The 21,254-nt window shown below is 35.6% G+C and overlaps 1 protein-coding gene across 1 annotated transcript; it reads right to left on the bottom strand.

The window, feature by feature from the left end:
- Window positions 1–3,515: 3,515 nt before the first annotated feature.
- On the bottom strand, window positions 3,516–20,819 carry LOC135610179 (DEAD-box ATP-dependent RNA helicase 37-like). Its single transcript, XM_065104351.1, has 7 exons — window positions 20,625–20,819; window positions 19,573–20,423; window positions 18,656–18,739; window positions 14,850–15,092; window positions 8,821–8,988; window positions 8,542–8,655; window positions 3,516–4,339 (listed from the first exon to the last, which is right to left on the bottom strand). Exons 2-7 carry the CDS (start codon window positions 20,368–20,370, stop codon window positions 3,845–3,847), a joined length of 1,902 nt encoding a protein of 633 aa, XP_064960423.1. The 5' UTR covers window positions 20,371–20,423; window positions 20,625–20,819; the 3' UTR covers window positions 3,516–3,844.
- Between the last annotated feature and the right edge of the window lie 435 nt (window positions 20,820–21,254).

Genomic DNA, 21,254 nt, shown 5'->3' with positions numbered 1-21,254 from the left:
GTCCAGCTTTCGCCGGGAGGTGGTGGGTTGCTGCTGTCGGGGCGGCTCCGACTTGACCTTTCTGTGTTCTTCTCGCTTTCCCATCATCCAGGTTTCTGCGGCAATGAACTGGCTGGCCCGTTGGAGCATCTCAGGGACCGCGACGGGGGGTCTCTCCACAAGCGACCAGAAGAACCTGGAGGGCCGCAGACCAGTCATAAAGGCCTGCATCAAGAGAGAGGGGTGAGCATCCGGTAATCCACGGATTTGCGTCGTAAACCGGTTCACAAAGTGAGAAAGGGGCTCGTCCTCCTTCTGGTTGAGCCCTAGGAGCAACGCCATGGATGGCTTCGGTCGGGCGTACGCTAGGAAGTTAAGCTCAAAATCCTTGGCGAGCTGGTCGAAGGAGGCGACGGTTCCTGACTTCAGGCCGCTGTACCATGCGCGGGCTGGTCCTCGCAAGGTCGTCGGGAACGCCCGGCACATCAGGGCGTCTGAAGTCCCGAACAGCGCCATCTGGGCCCGAAAAGCGGCCACGTGGTCCGCGGGGTCGGTTGCGCCATCATACGCGTCCAGGGAAGGGAGGCGGAAGTGTGGCGGGATCGCCTGATCCTGTATCTCGGGGGTGAACGGAGATCCTTGGTGTCCGTCCGTCCCGAGTTCTTCTTTCGACTTACGAACCTCCTGCTGTACCTCGTCCAGCCTTTGACTGACGAGGCGCAGCTGGGCCCGTAGGGCGTTCGTCGAATCAGCAGTCGGGGCCTTCGGCTCGGGGCGGCTCGCCGTGTCCTCGGCTTCCCTGCCTCCCGGTCGAGTTGTGGGGTTTCGAGGCGAGCCCGGAAGCTCTGGGAGCGGTGCGTGGGTCCGGGCGAGGGTTTCCTGTTGCTGCGAGGGCCTCGTCGTATACGGAGGGGTTTGTTGGGAGACAATGGTCTGCACCATGCTTGTTAGAGTTCGAACCTGGTGGGCGAGGTCATGAAAGGCCTCGGGCGACACTTGCGAGGAGTCAGCGGGCGCGCCGCCAGGGGGAGACAAGCCCGAGTCGTTGAATAGCCGCCAATAGCGTTCTGACACCGCTGCGGGACGTTCATCGCGGGTTTCGTCACGCCGTTCCCCTAAGGCGGGGAGCTCCGCATTTGAGGATCCGCCGGGGTAAATTTGATGATCGCTTGACATTTGGATCGGCCCTCCTTCTAGCGCCAATCTGTTATGGTAAATAACTTTCGGGCCGCGACTTTGGGGCTGACGCGGTTGGTCCTGGGCTCCAAATGCCTGGAATTAGAGGTGTCCCCCTTTATCCGGCTCGCCCAGGCGGACTCCTCGAGCAAGATCCTCCGCATCCGCCACCTCAAGCCCGATAAAGGGGGACACCTCTAATTCCAGGCATTTGGAGCCCAGGACCAGCCGCGTCAGCCCCAAAGTCGCGGCCCGAAAGTTATTTACCATAACATGTACTAAGTTGTACCTGACCACATGCACTTGTATAATCAATCAACTTAACTCGGGTAATATCGTCAATTTGATCACATTTATTAAATTAGATTTTAATATTTTTAATTATTAAAGAATAACTCAAATCTATGATTAAACAATTTAGATTTATAATCTTAATTTTGAAACTAATTAAATTATAAGAATTCACAAAATTCTTAAAAAAAGATATATCTAATTAAATGAATTAGAATTATTATGTTAATCTAAAAATAAGAATTTAATAATTAAATCAATCTTAAAATTCATTTAAGCCTAAGAGATCATTATAAATCAAATTAACATCACAAATCAATTATCATTATTTATTAATTATAAAATTTTAAATTTAAAATATCACTATGTATTATAAAATTCTAACAATGCTAATATCAGATGTTAGAATCTACCTCTCCTCGAACATCCTTTTTTGGAATAAGAGAGAGGGAGCTCCCATTATATCAGAGAATATGAAGAGATAAATAATGATTTAATTTTTATTTTTATTTTACTTACACACACAAAGATAAAATTATAATATTTATTTCTTATGTTTTATACATAAAAATAGAATTTGAACTATTTACTTTTGAAAAATCATATCACTCATTAGAAAATAAATCAATTAATAATTTAATTTATCGATAAAATTCTTAACCTATTCATATGATTAAGGAAATCAATTTTAATTATTTTTAAAAAATTATCGGTGATTACATGTACAAGAAAATATTAGCCTTGTATCGGGTGATACTAATGAATACTACCGCTCGATAAAAGTCTGGTAAGAACGGACTGTTCGATTTATCTTAGTCTGCATACTGGTAACTTAACATTAGATACGAGAATTTTGTTGGGTACATGACATTCTTGTTTGTTGTGGTACTTCCAAAAATGATGGGAAATATACAGCAGTTGCTTTCTTTTTGGTAACGAAAGATAAATAATAGATTAGGATAAAGTTGTAAGGTGTTGGGCATAGTTTTTCCCTTTTTCCTGTAAACAACATGCCTCTACACAAATTTCAGAATGGAAAAAGAGCGAGTTCGCATGTTGATCTCAATCAAGACCAATAACCGCCGGTGGTAAAGCTTTGCTTAAGTCGATTGGCATGTTGAATCGAATGGCATTTAATTTAACAGAATACGAGGGCAGAAAATCTAGTATTAAGAACATAAAATCATTGATCATATCTTATCTACTGACTTCATCTTTAGATGGACTGACCAAGAATTTAAATGAGTGACAACGAAATTGGTTTTTCAGTGGCAGAACAAAGTAGCAAGCACTTAATTTATATGTCAACTTCAAAATATAGATCGGTTTTTTTTGTAGCAAAATATCGCCTCATTATTTTCTTGCACGCACACATGGAATAAAGCGTGCAAAATAAATAAATATGAAGTTGTCTCACGGAAATAATACTTTTCAGTAATTGAGTCACTTAGCACACAAATTATAATTCAACAACATCAATTACCTAACAGTAATTGATGCTGTTTGGCTACTTTCTTCTAAAAGCATCATCATTAAAACCATAAAATCAATCCTCATCGATCTGAACAAAAGTAGTCTTGGTACTGCATCACCATGGTCCTGCGGCATCAAACTATACAATCAACATACAGCTGAGTTATTAGTTGCACAACATGCTATTTACTTGCCATTCACTCAGATTTAACCATTTTGGCATTAGGATTAACCAATACACATTATCTAATTGACAAACAACAAATATTTTCCCTCCGTAATATAACTCTTTTTGAGAAGCGTGCATGACATGAACCAACGTGAAAGCACTAACAAGAATGAACACGGTCTGAAGTTGACGGGCTTCAGTGGTAAAGATCTATCTAAGGGCCACTCCATAAATAATTGAACCTAATTAAGTATTACTCAGAAAACAGAAACCTGTTTCTGATGACTACTTGACCGGCCACTCCTTTTCTGCTTCACAGGGGCTTCAATACCTCAGAAATCTATCAAGAACCCAATGTATATATGCGTACAAAGCAGAAACCTGGCTGGATCCTGTTTGCTTCTCACAGAAAGAAACATTGCCAAGATGAAACAAACAGCCCAAAAAGGACCCTCGAAGTCTCATCACATATTCTACAACCTCCGAGTTACACCCTGGTAAGAAACAAAGGGAAACAAAAGAAAATAAATTTAAAATGGGGCTACCTGTGAGACTTATAGGACCATTCATATTTGATTCATCCATGTAGCACTCTCATGAGTGGGGAACCAATAGAGAAACTGCTAGCGACTCAGCAGGCAATGAAGAAGAGAGGGATGACACAAAATATCTAAGCCCTCAAGCGCACAATGCTATCAAAATTATGGCCCTCGTACAAGGGTGAATAGATCTAAGCTAAGAAATAATGGAATGGTGCTAATCCCAAGCACTTAACCCTGGATTGCCATAACCACTGCCATACCCAGAGGATGCACCATATGCCCCACCTCCATACCCACTGCCTCCATAATAATCACCACCTCCCCCACTCCTGGAAGAGGAATCCCTTCGAAAGTCACGCCCCCCAAAGCGTGCTCCACCAGATCGACGGTTTCTACCACCATAGGAAGAACGATCAGCAGCATAGCGAGAAAGCCACTGCGGCACCTCCTGGTTCGCTTCCTGCATAAGCTCTGCCAATGACCTGGCTAGAGATGAATTATTCTCGTTGAAGAAGGCAGTGGCCAGACCAGACTTTCCAGCTCTCCCAGTTCTTCCAATGCGGTGCACATAGTCATCAATGTCATTGGGCAGGTCAAAGTTGATGACATGTGCCACATGAGGAATGTCAAGCCCACGGGCTGCAACATCAGTTGCAACTAGAATTGGAGTTGCACCACTCTTGAAGGATCTGAGTGCACGTTCCCGTTCCTGAATAATTTATAGCACTTTCTAAGACATGACGTAAAAGAATAATTTATAACATTATTGTGAATGACTACTAAAGGGAGAAGCAACAATCTTAGCTGAGCAAAGAAAATAACTACCACCAAACCATATTGGTTAAATTTCTAGCTCAAATGGAAGACAGGAACAATTATACGATCATCAAACAACTTCAAAAACAGACCAATCACTAGGGTTTAATTGTATCTTACAGATGTACATCTCACAATCAACAACATAAATTCCAATTCTACAAGTTGTCATCAGTGACTTTAGCTCAAGGAAATTCCCAAAAGTTAAATCATCCAAGAACTGTGAGCAAGATGTAGATCGCAAAGAACATCAAGCAATTGTTTTGAAATCCTAGCATAATTTGCTCAAAATCCTAGCATATGGTTCATTCCTTTTGCTATTTAAAATTTCGACTATTTACTTTCCCTTTAAAGGCCCATTGGGGTTTTCTTTTGTAATTGTTGCATCGTATTAGAGGTGAGCCCCATGGCATCGTAAGTCTGCTCTTTGTGACTTGAATGATAAAGGTGTGATTCATGGAAATAGCCTCTGCTTGCAGGGATCAGACTGCACAAATTAAATCACAACCAATCTCACATTGATCGGAACATCATGCACTACGATGCCCTCTTATGTTTCATACTATTAACAAAAACATATAGATTGATGCCACCCCCACTCCCTCATCCACTTCCCAAAAGAACAAAAGAAAGTGCATAAATTTTCAAATAAAGGAATTCTGAGGTAATAAGAATAGGTCATCAGAACACAAAAATATTACATAAACATAAAGTTATCAGATGGCAACATCATCTATAATCCTGCATTAGTTATCAACATTGCCCCAAAAAAAGGTAAAATGGATGCCAAACGCAAAAAAAGGAAGCAAATTTTATGCTTAATTGGATATTTCTAAGGCTTTACTTAAAATTCCATGATTACAAGGAAGTTTAATTATGATTAAAGACTCTACAAAAAGGGTAAGTCTATCAATAAGTTATCTTGTCTATGAGAAAGATTAATTTCCCCAATGAAGAAAAGAAATGATCAATATGCCTTGATTTATGGGATGCAATTTTCTTGATTGTTATTTCTTTTTCATAAGTTTTCTTTTCCTTTTTGTACTGAAGGATCTACCGAAAGGGAAAAGGATTGGAGTTTAAAGTTTAAACATCAGATAACGGTTGAATGAAAGAAACTTTTTTGCCACAAAATGTACGAGTGTGAACTCACCACTAGCATGACTTCATCATCCCACTATGAAGGTTTAGGACTTCCATTCATGGGAATAAATCCTTGAGCTATAGTGAGTCTAGTAGATTCATTTCTTTTTCTCATGTAAAATCTTCTTTTATATTCCACAACTATCAAATTCTAGGAAAAAAATATACTTTCTTTACCCATCCTACAACATATTGGTCACAAACTATCCTAAAATAGTGTTATTAACATAGTTACAGGAGTGCACGACACTACCTAAATGCATATAGGTAAATGGTGTCAACCAAAAGCCAAAGGGATCCAAAAAACACTTACAGCATGCTCATGGAATTGGTATTGCCCAATCTAATTAAGCTATTAGTTCTCCATGGATAAGTTATTTTACAGAAATTATATCAACATTCTCATTTGTCAACTACCATCCAAAATTTAATAATAGATACCATAATAGTCAAAAGCATGACCATAAATCAAGAATAAGATCATTTAGTCGACTAATTGTTTGACTATTATGATCATATAGCATTAGCGATTGTTGGAAGACTGCCATGTTACTTATACATATATACTCAAAATATCCAAGTGCAGACTCATAATAAGAGAAAGCTTTTCAAATAATACTACGATTGGCTCATTATTCTTAGTATGTCATTGTTTATCTAAGAGTATATTGCTGCAGTACTTGTTATCTTGCAGTACCATTTTCGCACTAGTCCTTTTAGTATAGAATGAGTTGATCACCAAAAAAAGACAACGTTTGCCAAAAGAGAAATAATGATGTTCTAAAAAACCTAACCACATTAAACAAGTAGAAAAGGACTTTTCTGATTGCTTTGAATAGTGGCATAAGTTCTGAGAAAGGATAGCTTATGGTAGTGTGACAATGAAAAAACTAGTTATTGCAAAAAGGATAAGTCACAAGGCTGCAGAATGATGAGTTCTGAAATTGATAAAAAGGAAGATAAAAGAACTATTATAGAGGCTAATAAGATAAATTAGGGGTGGGGTAGCATATATTTTGAGAAGGGAGAACTGACAGTAGTGATATAAAAAATGATCGCACAAAAGCAGATTATACAGCAAGAACAAAATGGAAAATGGAAAATAGAAAACAAATATATAAAAGGAAAATAAGTTATTATTGAGGCTAACTCCACAGCATATGATAGTTTTTGCAAAACAATAAGTAAAAAAAATAAAAAGTAAAGGTGAAAATAAAGGTATGCGTGGCTCACTGAAGGGAGAAAAAAGAGTGGAACCACATTAGATGCATAAATAGTAAAATGAAGTTTATTATGATTAACAAAAGATAGAAAAGTTATTTTCATTTAAATGTTAAGTGTCTGGGCTCAGTTGAGGACCAACCACTTGCATGGATGGTATAAAAAAACGGGTGCCACAAGCTCCAATGATGACACCCATAGCTCTCTTTTTTGGGTCTGGCCCACTATCTTTGAGTTTTGAGGAATGCATCATCCACACCTAATAAGTTACTTCATGGATAAACTAGGATAAGCCAATTAAAGGATAACATAGCTCTAGAACTTACAGCATTATGCATAAGTTATAAAAGTCAACTAAAGGATGCCTTAAGCATGGAAGTACTGGAAAGATCCAGGGTGAATTTGGCAAACTTCTTGAAAAAGACAACTAAAAGAGGCCTGGTGAACAAAGGGAATGCATGCCACATCATAATATAAGAACAAAAGAGATGTTCAAAAATATAAATAATCAGAGAATTAATTTATGAGCCATACTGAAAAGGGCATTTTCGAAGATTGAAAGAACAAAACTTCAGACATGAAACCAAGATTCTAAAAATTGATCCCCACTCCAATTTGAGAATCTTGTCGGACAAGTGTGGTACTGAGATACTGAGCAGTATACCATTATAATTCAGTACCATTTGACAAATAATAAATTGATTAAAAACAGTGATATACCAAGCAAACCAAGTTGTATGGTCCATTTAAGTTGCTTGGCTGGACTAATACCAACCATTATGTACCAAGTTCGACCAGTATTTTGAACATTCATGAAATGAATATACAAAATTAAGTTTAGAATAACACAGGAAGATCCAGCATCATAATCTATTCCTTTACTGAACAAATAATTAATTTTTTTTTAAAAAAAGGAACTATACGTTTTTTTTTAAACCTAGACAAAAAAAAAAGAAATTTTCCTATATAAAATGTGAATGTTGTATGTAGATACAAGTGGAAGGACATCGTGAGGAAAATCATCCCACAAACACCCGAAGATTGCGTCAAGGGTCAAACTAGAGTCCTTATTAGCAGATGAAATTACTAGACACTCAAAATGAAGTCCCAGGACATGTGCTATTTCCTAATGGTGCCATTTATATTGACAATAATAGAGAAAAGCCAAATCTAAACTAAAGAAAAAATGATATCTTTAAGATTTGAAGGTTTTAGTATAAGCAAAAATATATAATAAAATACAACTTTATGTCTAAATTGAAGGTTTTATATAAGATGAAATAGATAATACAAAATCTAGCATAATCTAATAATGGATGAATATTAAACTTTAACAAAGAATGTTACATATTCTACAGACAGTTTGTTATCACATCCAGTAAAGGAATTTTGATGTATTAGTCTACGTCGCATCATATCCATATATTAATTTTGTATTTATGCTTCAAAAGTTATTCTTATTAGGACTTGAACCTTCCAGAGCAAAATTAATACAATCTGATTGAAGTAATTTTCAGAAAAATATAACTAAAGATTGTTTTCTAGCAGTGTTAAGTTCAAAAAAATGCAGCACAGCACTCTCGACAATTCAAAGATGAAAACTGCAAATTGGCAAAAAAGAGACAAACTATCACAAAAAATGGAAATACATTTGTGGCAATTTACAAAGTAACAAACAATTGAACTAATATTTTCTACATAAAACATTTGATCAATGATAGATTCACTTGCCTGCTGTGTCCTATCACCATGAATGGTGGTTGCAGGAAACTCATTCATGCATAACCAGTGCTCCAAGGAATCAGCACCTTTCTTTGTCTCGACAAAGACCAAAGTTAGAGCTTGCTACATAAGAATTAGAGCAACAATATCAGACACATTGATAACAGCACAATCACAAATGCAACTAAACGGAACAAATAAGTTGTCTCATGAAAGAGATATATTTCTGTTCAAGAAAAGCCATCCTATTCTTAAAGAAGGCAAAGACTTTCCGTGGAACAGTCGTACCTTTCCATGGGCACCATTAACCCTTTGGGCATGAAGAAGGTCCATTAGGTGGCTTCTTTTGTCAGAGTCAAGAACAAACTCTACCCTTTGGACAATCAGATCTGTACTGGAACCGACCCTTCCAACAGCAAGAAAGATGTAATTGGAAAGGAAATCAGAAGCCAATCTCTGCACATAAAAAATATTTAAAACAATAATTCATAAAAAATACAAAGAAAATAATGTTGAACATTAGCAATAAGAATAGATTAGCTGAACTGCTTGAAGATAAATCAAAACCAATCAGCCTTATAGACAGTGACATACTGAAGCATGCTCTATTTATTTACAAAAAAACTAGGCTCAATTTTTCAAGCTTTCATAATATAAAAGTACTTGGAAACAGTAATAAGCAGGACAAATCAAAATAAATATGTTGAATAGATTCTAACCTTAATATAAATTCAATGTCTCTTGATTCACCTCAATGGAGATCAATAAAGGAAATCATGGCCTTCCTAAGATAATCTTACAAATTGGTTTGACAATTTTTTATAATAAATCAACCTCCGAAAGGAATTTTTCCATTACAACATACTCTGGTTTAGGCCACAGATAAGAGTCAGGTCAGGTTAGAGCTTGGGCCTAAATGGACGCCAATAAATAACAACTAAGGATTTGGCCAAATCACTTTTCTAGTTCATACTAGAGTTTGGTTTGACCGCAAAAATGAATCAAGAATTATCTGGCCAAAGATCTAACAAATAATTGGGCCGAGGATCAAGATCCACGAGGATCCATACTTTCTCCAACATCAATTAGCAGGTAAATGGTATCATACACAATCTGACCAACATCCATAACTCAAACGATCAACAATATTTGTAACCACCCAATAATTAATTCGTTTTTCAAAAATTAAAATATTGTAATCATAATTTTATCTTAATAAGGTTAACAATTTTCCTGTTTGAATAAATCTAGCTAGGAAGTTAATTCCTGATAGAGATTTAATTCCTAATTTATATATATCTAAGTCAAGCTAGGAAGCTAATTTATATAGGTTTGATGGAGTCAATTAAGGAGATCAATGTTCTTGCTCGTAGAGATGGCCTTGGGCATCAGCACACCTTGCAGACCTGTTGAATTGCGAGTGAACCAAAATTTCAAACCTTCACAAGATCTTCGAAAGAAGACCTTGAAGGCTACCGATGTTGATTATATGGCAGCCTCTAAGACACCACAAAATACACCTGGTAGTCCCACAGCTGTCAATGCCCCGGATATGGTCAAATAGGTCCTGAACTCTATGAGAGATTATTTAAGTGCTTGTCACCACCTCTGCGAGATGTGAAACAGGTTGGAGCTCACCAAGGAGACAACTCTAGTTTAGAGCAATTCAAAAGGTCGAGAAGACATTCGAAGCCATCAACAATGTACAGTACATTTAAAATGTTTTAACAAAAATATTAATTAATGACTGTTAACATTGGTATGTATTTTCTTAAATCAATCATTCCTTTTTTTTTATTGTGGGTTCCTTGAAGATCATGAAGATCCTGGATTTTATGAAATAAAAATGACATGACCATCCCCATGGAAATATAATATTTATCAGATATATATTAATAAGTATTACATTATCTTTACTATTGGTAGATATATATATGCATGACTATCAGTAGGTTAGTAACCAATAGATTTTTCAAAGAATAATTATTTTGGGTAATCACATTTTTTATTTTATTGGATGAATAATACATCTATCACCCAATAATAACCATATCCAAGAAATACATCTCATTCATAATTTTTGTTACACAATATGTTCATCAATTATATACAGAATTATAGGTAATTTATACATTTTTTAATATTTTTATTACATTTATATATTGATACTAATAATTTTTTATTGAGTGCATGTGAGATATATCTTATTGAACATCAACCATGGAATATGATTGCTTTCATTACAGTGATACACTTTTAAATTCTATAATGAAAAATATATATATTATATTCTTTATTAAAACTATAATTAACACATTACAATTTTTAACTTGAAATTATATTATATTAAAATAAAACATAAAATTACACTTTCTTTTCTTTTCCATATTATTTGTGACATACAATTTGGGTTTTCAAGGACAACCATTACTTATGTTTTATTTGAAGACCCAAGATCGTCTTTCTAAAGAAGTATTAACTTATATTCTATCTTAATATAGTTACAATCTAAAGTTAAAAATAAAGATATAGTCATAATATTTTTAATAAAAAATATGAACACACTTACTTTCTATATATAATCCAAAAAGTCCACCCAATAATATCACTGTGAATAGAAACAATCATCTTCCATAGCTCGATTAATGAATATTCTCTTTGAAACTCAACAAGATATATTTCATATATACTCGATAAAAAAATATTAATATGAAAAATATAAACTCAGCAAGATATATATCTCATATATATTCAATAAGAAATTATTAATATCAAAAACATGTAAAATGCAATAAAAATATACAAATTTAATATCCTCTGATACATATAAATGATGAAGCCACTGCAGTAAGATTTTGAAAGCATAATTATTTAGTTTATGTATTTCTTGGAAATGGATGGTATTCAATGATACATGTAGTTATTCATCCAACAAGAAAAGAAATATGATCACCTAGAGTAACTGAAAAATCTAATAGTTATTATCATACAAATAGTGTATCTACTAATAAAAAAGATAGGATAACACTTATTAAAGTAGTTTTAATTACTACTACATTATCAATAAATTTATTTTCTTCATCCATATTTATTCATCAAATTCAGAATTTTCATAAACTTAATGGGCACTGACGAAAAATTATGATCATTAGAAATAATAAATTTTAAAAAATACATATCAATTTTTATAATCTTTAATTATTATTGTTTTGTTAAAATTGATGAACCTGATTAAGTATTAAAAGTTAAAATATAGATATGAAGTATTACAAGTATAATACTAAATTAAAAACGAGACAAAGTTATCTAAAAAGTAATATTAAAAAAATAACATGAAGTAATATCTAAAAAATAAAGAAACATTTTGGTATTCTAATTTAGATAAACTGAGTTACATGCAAATTGGACTAACTTTAGCTTTAACACAAAGCTAGCACAAAAATTAACTATACATTTCATAGAATTCTATGCCTCTTGAAGTTTCAACCATCGCCTAACAAAATAATGTTCACAGTTATTAAAATAACAATAAGTACTACAAGAACGAAGATCCATAAATCTAAAGGTATTCACAATTCAAGAATATTATGTTTTGGATCAGTATACTAACAAGAACAAAAATGAATAAATATCATTTATATTGCTTCATTCTAGTTTTTATTTTGTATCTATTTCTCACTAAGCATGCTTGTCAATATTTTCAAGTGGAGTAAGCTCTTGAATATTACAACAATGGTAAAAAAAGATTGAAATTAATCCAATTCATTTTGTGACAATGGTGACATGAATTTTATCATCAACTAATATGTTATACTATAAAATTTTTAATTAGTGGCATATCAAATAATGCTTAGCATACATGTTTATCTTTTAATTCTCAAATAATATAGTAGATGCTGATTATTTTTACCTTTGTAAGAACAAGAGCCAATAAAAATTTCATACCTAATAATTATTTGACTAAAGCCATTGTTATTGAAATATAATAATGTAATAACAATACACAATTAAATCATACATATTCACATAGGCCTTGTTTATTTAATATAGATTTTGTTTTATTTGGGTTCAACATTTTTTCCATCAATTCCATAAAAACAAGTATCCAGCCACTATACCATGGCCCTTGTTTCAGACCCAGTCAAGCCTAGGACAGCCAGCTAAATGGGTTGGGCTGGCCCGAGTCCAACTAGCAGCCTGATTTGAGTCAAACGCAGTCCAATCTGATGCAACTCCTTTTAATTTCAATCTATTTTCAACCTTGTCTTTTACAGAAAAAAAATCATATAATCAACCACTTAAAATGCGTTAACACCAAAAAGATTATGAATAAATATCCCAAACATATTATTAATAATAAAATTTTAAATATGCTTTTCATGAATTAAAAATTCTAACAAATTCATAAATTCAAATTTTAAAACAAGAAATCATGCAAATTTTGTCTATAAATCATACAAACACAACTATACATCTAATCTACCATATAATTTTGATAAATGATTTTATTTAATCTGCAAACTAAATTTTGTTAGTATAATCATGTATAGACATCATATTTTAAATTCTAAAAATCATAAACAAACTCATATAAAAGGCTTTACAGAAAAGATCTACTTAACTGATCCTAAATAACTACAATTTTATAGCTTTGTTGTTGCTGTTGAAGAATGATTCTAATATAATCAAACAATTTTCACAAATTAAACTTTTAAAAAATAAAATAATAACTAAAGGAGAGAGTCAGAGAGCCTATTGCTCTAAAGACTCTCCCTTGCAATCTCTCACGCTAACCAAAAACCAACAAAGAGGAGAGAATGGAGGATTTCTCACTTAGGGAAGTGATCATATCATGATAATTTTGAAATTATTAATTAAATAATTTAATCTTATCCCTAAATTATATACATGAATTAGGAATTAGATCTCCGTTAGGAACCAACTTCCTAGCTACACATCAAAATGGGAAAATTATTAAGACAAAATTATGGTTTTTAATATTTTATTTTTTAACAAATGAATTATTTATTTGACTGTTACAATATTATTCTCTTCTCATCTTCTTTTCTTTCCCATTCTTTCATCCCTTTCTCCACTTTTATCCTCCATCTCACCACCATGCCCATCACCTCCGCCCCTTGATCCACCAAGCCATCACCATATGACATAGCAGCAGCTACTGCCAGTACAACCAATGGTCCTCAGCATGTGTGAAACCAGATCAAAATGTTGGGGCTCCAAGGATCACCATCAGAAACAAGTATGCTGCTATCATTCGATCACAGCAGACTAACTTGCAAGTTATTTGTTAAACATTTAATACTATTAGATTATTTCACAGGGAGAAGATAAGGAAAACAAATTAGTAGGTAAAAGAACATGAAAAAAAGGTAGATGCAAAAATAGCAATAGAAATCACAATTTCTTTTTCTCAAAGTAATGCCTAATCATTGTTAGGGAGTATTTGCTTTCTTACTCTAATTAGTCCATCTAGAGTCAAATTCTGGTACAGATTCCCATCAAGGAAACAAATATAGACTTCATAACATAATAAACTACTCAGCTAATTATGTATTTAAGACAAAAGTTTGAGTTTAACTCAAGCTCTACCACAGGAGATTAATGGATCATGTAACAGATGGTTAAACAAACCACAACATATTAAAATCAGACAAAATCAAGCCTAAACTCAACCAACAATAGATCATAACTCTGAACAAATCGATTAAAGAAACAATAAAAGACAAAAATGAAGTCTTCAATGATGGTTGATCCATCTTCAAGTTGCATCAAACAATGCCCACAAAAATAATCAAGTGAAATTAATATGATTGCTCATTCCTTGTGGCCTGACAACTAACAGTTTGCCAGTGGTCCACTTCAGAAAAACATATGACAACCCAAAAGAAACTACTAGAAGCAATACACACAATCAGACATCAAAAGAATGAGCAATAGTTATATGAATCAAAAACAACAATTAAGACCAAAATTGACCAAATGCTAAGCTATGAATCAAAATAAAATAAAAAACTTCCAGTATATCTGGTCGACAATTAGGCATATGCCTGTGTAATTTCAACAACAAATAGTTTAAAAGTATAAAGTTATTATCATAATATCACACTCTTAAAAATAAAAAAGTTAGTTCACGCATAAAGTGTCATCCCAACAACTGAATTAAGGAGAGAAAACATATAGTGACAAAAAAACATTCTTTAACTCATGTTAAATAAGCGCCAAGATCACTGAACTTAACCAAATAGCATTAACAAAAAAAGACACCAAAGGGCCATTTAATATGTGGAAAAGCAAACCTGTATCTCGCTAGGGAATGTGGCACTGAATAACATAGTCTGTCTTTGACCTCGAGCAGGCATGTCCATCTGCTCAACAATTCTACGAATTTGAGGCTCAAAACCCATATCAAGCATTCTGTCAGCCTCATCCAAAGCTAAATATCTAATACTTTGTAATGAGACTCTAGCTCTCTCAAGCAAATCAACCAGGCGACCAGGAGTTGCCACAAGAATGTCAACACCCCTTTCCAAGTCACGCAGCTGCCATTATTTATGAACAATGAGGAGGAGCAATCATCTTATCAAAGTATCCAGCAAGAAAATCTCTCAGTAGCATGATTTAGCATATAAGAAAGGAAATCCATGGCTTTTACAAATGTAGACAAGGATTACACAATGACAAGAAGAATTACACAAACTAAAAGAAAGGACAGGAAAAAACATTGTTATTTGGTGCTACAATAATAAAAGAGCACTCTAATACTAATCATTAGCGAAGAGGACAACTTCCTTGTTCATATGGACGAATTAATCCAGCAGATAAAGACCATCAAATCTACTGAAGCAAATAAGCTGAGAAAGTTAACAATTCATCGGCAAGATTATTCAGTTAATTAGAGTAGCAAGTTCTAAATTTGTATTGACAATTCTACGACTGAAGTACTTGGCACCTAATACAAAGCCCAATATCCAAAAACTAATACAAAACTCAGAAAATGTCAAGGTGAATCAGAAGACAGAAGACCTCAGGGAAACAAACAAGTAGACAAATTTAACAATTCATAACAGTTTAAATTAAGTAATTAGAGTAGCACTAGTAAAGTTGTACAACTATGCCAAGAATCCTACAAGTTTAACAACGGATTTTAAGGCCTAGTATCTTCAAGCAAGGAAAGGTATAAACCAAGGATTTAAAAACCGGTTAGATCAGTCCATATCAACGGATATTTACCAATCCGACCAAAAGCCAGACACAGTCCGAGCAATTTCACCCGGTCCTATGAAACAGAGGTTAGCAATTGGTGATCTGCCAACAGGCTTACCGCTCAGTTTTAGTGAATAAAAAGAGGGATTCCAAGGTAATCCAACCACTCAATACCTGTATCTTTTTATATTTTTATAGCTTTTTATGACAACTATCTCTTTCGTTTTTTTCAACTTCTTTTGATTCCTTGATCCTCTCTATCCCTCTTTCTTTCTCTCGTCACTCTCCCCTCCCTTTGTTTATATCATCGCTCCGTCACTTCAACACCACCACTGCACTGCCTTGTCGCTTCCCCCCGCCCGCCCCCCCCCCAACACCTCTCTCACATACTCATCTCTCCCTCCTCCTCCTGATTCTTCTTCTCCTTCTCTCCTCCCCTCTTCTCTCTCTTTCTGCCAACCAATATGACAGCATTATGTGTCTCAATATACTCATATATACTTGACCTGCACCAGCCTGGCCAGTGACTGGTATGAGTCTCGAACCAAAACTTAAAACGTTGGTACAAACAAAGTCAAACATATCAAAGTTAAAGAGAAGTCAGGAAGCCAGTAGAAAATAATCCTCAGGAATCATTTCCTCAAGAAACAAAAAAAAGAAGAGATCAAGTCCCAACTAAAAATAAGAGCATTCCAGGATCTCATTATGGATCCAAATTCAACTCATTTATAAGCACATGCACGATACATTCAACTATGAATAAATATATGTTTCTTCATCATTTATGCTCCTCTTTTACTGAAAACAAAGTGAAATGACTAAAATTTACAAGGAAGTTTATTTCACAGTATACCGCTCGTACCAAGCTTCATGGATTAGGATGCAGACCACCTAGTTCAAGCAATATCCAAATGTTTTAAATAAACAAATTTATTTTACTGGATTTGAACAGGTCAGTTACAACCCGAACAAGTTGAAACAAATTGGTTCAATATATCAATTGTACCAAAATAAACATGTCTCACTTAAAATACAAAAAAGAAATTTAAAATACTAAAAGAAGCTTCAAATTCAATCTGAACCAGCTAAAAAAATTTCATCGGATGGCTCAAACCTCACTTAAGTTACAAATATAAGTTACAAATAGCAACCTTGCCATAGAGCAATGGATTACCGTCAATTATAACATGTGATCAAGGTTCGAGCCATGAAAATAACCGCTCTACTTGTAAGGGTTGTACATTGGCCTTCCTCAAACACCACATTAATGAGAAGCTCATGTAACACAACACCTCTTTTTTGTCAATTGTACCAAAACCCTAGAGGTCTTTTGTGACCTGAAAACAAGGTTTTGTGATTCTTCAAAAACCTAAATAAATAATGGTCTAAACCTAAAAGCTGCCACAACATGGAAAGAAGAGGTAGAGGCAGAGGAAGAGGAGACAGTTAACATGGAAAGGGAACCAATTAACAGTGCCACAAGGGAAAAAACAGGCTTTTTTTACATTACTGCTTTTTCCCTTGCCTACCATTCTTCTTCTTGTTCATGTTTTTTTTGTGTGTGTGCCGTTGTATCAATATCTTCTGATATACCCACCAGAGTGGTACAAATAGACCACTGAAACCAAGATACACATCAATCTTCAGACGTGGCATTAGATAGCAACTACCATAAATTGAGTTCCAAAAGTTAACCAAAGAGCCACACTTCTCCAAAAAGGGTTTTTCAATATGTCGATATTGGAGATTATCATGTCTACCAAATCCAACTGATAAATATTTATCCACTGAACCATTAACATTTTCCACTTGTAAAACCAACCAAGATCAGTGCAACTCAATTTTAAGGCAATTTACCATGCAGAGTAAGGAAACCCACACCCAATTGCGACCAGAACAAAGGCCATAACAAACCAAAAAATCCATAGTTTAAAAAGCTAGCAAAGGACCTCATGCTTAATAGGAATGCAGACTTAATGCTCAATAATGGGTGTTTGACGATACTAGCACATAGATCAATGTCATCTGTGTAATAAGTTTCATACTCCATAATTTTCTAGCGTAAAGAAGAAAAAGGTGAGAAAGGCAAATGTTTGGGAATGGACAGAATAAAAAAGTCATGGAAAAGAAGAAAGCAGTCATATTCAGCCTAAATAGTATTTTCACTAACGTAAATATCAATAAGATGACATAAAAAATCTTCCTGTATTTATATTTTCTTTTATTTTTTTCTTTTGCATACAGGTTCTTAATAATATGTATAAATTATTTGTTTAATATAAAAGTATCTAAAAGAATTGTTTTGAAGTTATTTTGCATACAACTACATTAACCTCCATTAACATTGTTTATAACAGTCTAACCATTTACTTTTGCATAAAAGACTCATTTTCTTTTAATTTTTGTATAAAAGTCATGTACAAAGAACTAGTTATTTTCAATAACTTCGGGCATTTGATAGGACTACAAGAAGTAAATGCTTCCAATCTTTATTCCAAACATGAGTTGCAGTCTATACTGACATGTTTTAGCCGTGTAAAACCTACATGAGGAAGGAAGGGGTACACTGAAAAGACAAGATTGATGAGACAGCAATCAATGCACATAAGGCCTTCATCTTTTCCTTTGTTACTGATTTTAGCCTAAGGATCGCCTTTAGTCCAAAAATACAATTTTTCCACAACCTAAGTGAATCCTAAATTGCATCTACAGCAGAAATACTCTCTTCTTCGTGTTCATATCTACCTGCATTAGTTCCTAGAATGAAAAATAAAAGCTAAGACACAAAATATTAGTGACTGTCACTAAATAGGTTAACAGCAAAAAAAAAATCACAAAAAACATTTATTACGATAGGCAATTCAGAGTCAGAACTCTATTCAGACTACAAAATAAGAACCTGTTGATTGATCGGAGCTCCACCATAGGCAACAACCACCCTGACACCAGTTTGGTATGAGAACTTCCTCGTTTCCTCATGTATCTAACACATCAACAACAGAAAATGATTGAGAATGAATAAGGTGCACTAGAGATAAATAAAAAATAAAAAACTGGTAGTTCGTATCTTGACAAATTTAAAGAAATTAATAGGAGAACACTAACAAAATTATATAGAGAAAATATTGTTGATCAAGGATTGAAGGATTTGTGCAAACATTTCTATGTACATAGACAGGGCATTAAATTATCTAACAAATAACCCAAATGCAATAACTTATCCAACAAGATTGTGAATATTCAGTGAATTGTAAAGTTTGCCACTTCTTTCTTTAAAGTTCATTTGGCTGTAAAGAAAAAGAAAATCAAAATCTACTTCTTTTCTTTCAGCTTGGAGTGAAGGAGAAAGAAAAAAAAAAATTTTTTTTTTTTGGAGATATATGTTCAACGTGATAGAAATAAAGTTTTGGTGAAGTTCTCTTTTTGTTAACAAGAGAAAACATTCGGAGAATAAGAACTTAACTTTTCCTGAATTCTGGATGATAGATTGACATGCTCTTAGAGTTTCCCCATAAAACAAAAATCAAAAAAGGAATCTTCCTTAACATGTGAAATTTCTCATGCAAACAAATACACTTTTAAGGAAACATATTAAATACAATGAAACAGAAGTTTCATAATGACTGAAAAGCCTTCTGATTTCTGATAATTGAGAAAGATGCAGCTACAAAGTTCACATGCCTAATAAAAAGATTCTGTAATACTCACTAAATGAATAAAGTAACCTGTCAATACATTCCAAAAGACTGAACTTTTGTTAATTACTAAACTATGAAGAACATAATATTAAGGGTTCATAAAAAATAGAGATCATACTTGAATTGAAAGCTCACGGGTAGGCGATAAAATCAGTGCAGATGGATACGCTGTCCTCGAAACGCGCTGCCGCTGTGCAGGTGGTCCCCTCATGATCCAACTAATGATCGGAAAGCAGAAAGCTGCAGTCTTCCCCGACCCAGTTTGAGCACAGGCCATCAGGTCCCGCCCAGCAAGTAAGATAGGGATGGCATGGCGCTGGACTGGGGTTGGCTTGACATATTTGCACCTCCTAATGTTTTCATTCACTGCATCCCCTAAATCAATCTCGGAAAACGTACTCACAGGTGGAGGGACATTCTCACCACTGGTCTCCACAGGGATATCCTCGTAAGCATCAAAATTTATCCCAGTATTCTCTGGGCCATCAAAAGCAGCCTCAGTGGTTTCGTCCTCGTTTGCGAAAGGGTTGATCTCCCGGTCCCTGCGGTCCCACCCGCCGCTCCTTGAGCCCCAGCCATCACCCATACCCCGGCCACTACTAACAGAGCCAGCGCGTCCCATCTCTCGGCTGGGGCCACCACCCCAACGGTTTCCACCAGAAAGTGCAGCAGGCCCAGGTGGTAATTTAGCAGCAGAAGAACCATCAGCAGGAGACGGCACTGGAGGTTCCGAGGATGCTGTGCGGTTGCGAAGATGAGGAGGGACATAGGCAGCACGACCAGGACGAGGTGCAGCGACAGCAGCAGCAGCAGCAGAGGCGTCGGCAGCGTTCGAGTAGGTGGTGCTAGCAGAAGCACCTGTCGCAAACGCCGAGCTATCGGCGTTCGCAACTGAATCAGCCCATGAAGTTCGCATAATTCAGGAAACAATCTCACTCTTCAGATCGAATCTCCAGCCGGGCAACAGATCTAACGCGACAAAGAACCACAAAACCCTAGATTAAATATTCCCACCCAAAAAAAGAAAGATACACAAAACAAAAGCAACAAAATACGAGCAATCCAATTCTCGTCACAATGGAAGACAAATTAGACGATAAAACGGGACAAGGCACCAAAATCCAGAAACTTCCCTCAAACCAAAACGAACGATTAGGGATGCGGATAAACCTGGAAAAATGGAGAGGAGATGCCGGCAGAAAACCCAGAAAGAGTGCGATCGAAGCGTCGTACGATGGATTCGTGGAAGAGAACTAGGAGAGGAGAGCCACGAAAAGGAACCCTAATTATAAGCTCTTCCCCAAGCAAGAGATAGAATAGAGAAGGAAATAGACTCCTGACCAAGCGTGGAAAAGAGACGCGGACAGAGGGCAACAAATATCTCCCCATAGTTTGCGCACCAGCACGGTTATATTGTAGGGTTTAGGATCCTCTCCAAACCTATCCCCGATTAGGAGGATCCAATTCCTGTATCGGAGTCGTCCATAGAACGGGACCCACTGATGCTTTTGATCTTAACGGTCCGATCATGATAGATCCGTGAAATAAAAGCATTCGATCCCATCTCTATTTCCCCTTTTGCGGTAGTTGTGGGTAAAAGGAATCGGGAAGGTTATTTATGTGAGGAAAAGTGGATTGTCGCCGTTGGGGTCGGTACAGAAGTTTATGGTCGCCATTCTTTGTCCTCTGATTGGTGTTAGATGCAGGCCCCACGGTGGGTCCACATATGCTTCCATGTTTCTTCCAATCAATAATGCTAGGTAACGCTACATGGGTGAAACAATGGAGTTAAAGAATTAC

Source organism: Musa acuminata, chromosome BXJ2-4, assembly GCF_036884655.1.
Source record: "Musa acuminata AAA Group cultivar baxijiao chromosome BXJ2-4, Cavendish_Baxijiao_AAA, whole genome shotgun sequence".
Lineage (NCBI taxonomy): Eukaryota > Viridiplantae > Streptophyta > Magnoliopsida > Zingiberales > Musaceae > Musa > Musa acuminata.
The sequence above is the reverse complement of the archived record's forward strand: the minus strand, read 5'-3'. Positions and strand labels throughout refer to the sequence as shown.

Coding starts and splice junctions, on each gene's coding strand:
- LOC135610179 (XM_065104351.1), bottom strand. CDS start 20,370: ATGCGAACTTCATGGGCTGATTCAGTTGCGAACGCCGATAGCTCGGCG. Junction 15,093..18,655: donor GAGCTCCGATCAATCAACAG/GTTCTTATTTTG, acceptor AAATAATGGCAG/CTGCGTGACTTGGAAAGGGG. Junction 8,656..8,820: donor TTAATGGTGCCCATGGAAAG/GTACGACTGTTC, acceptor ATTCTTATGTAG/CAAGCTCTAACTTTGGTCTT.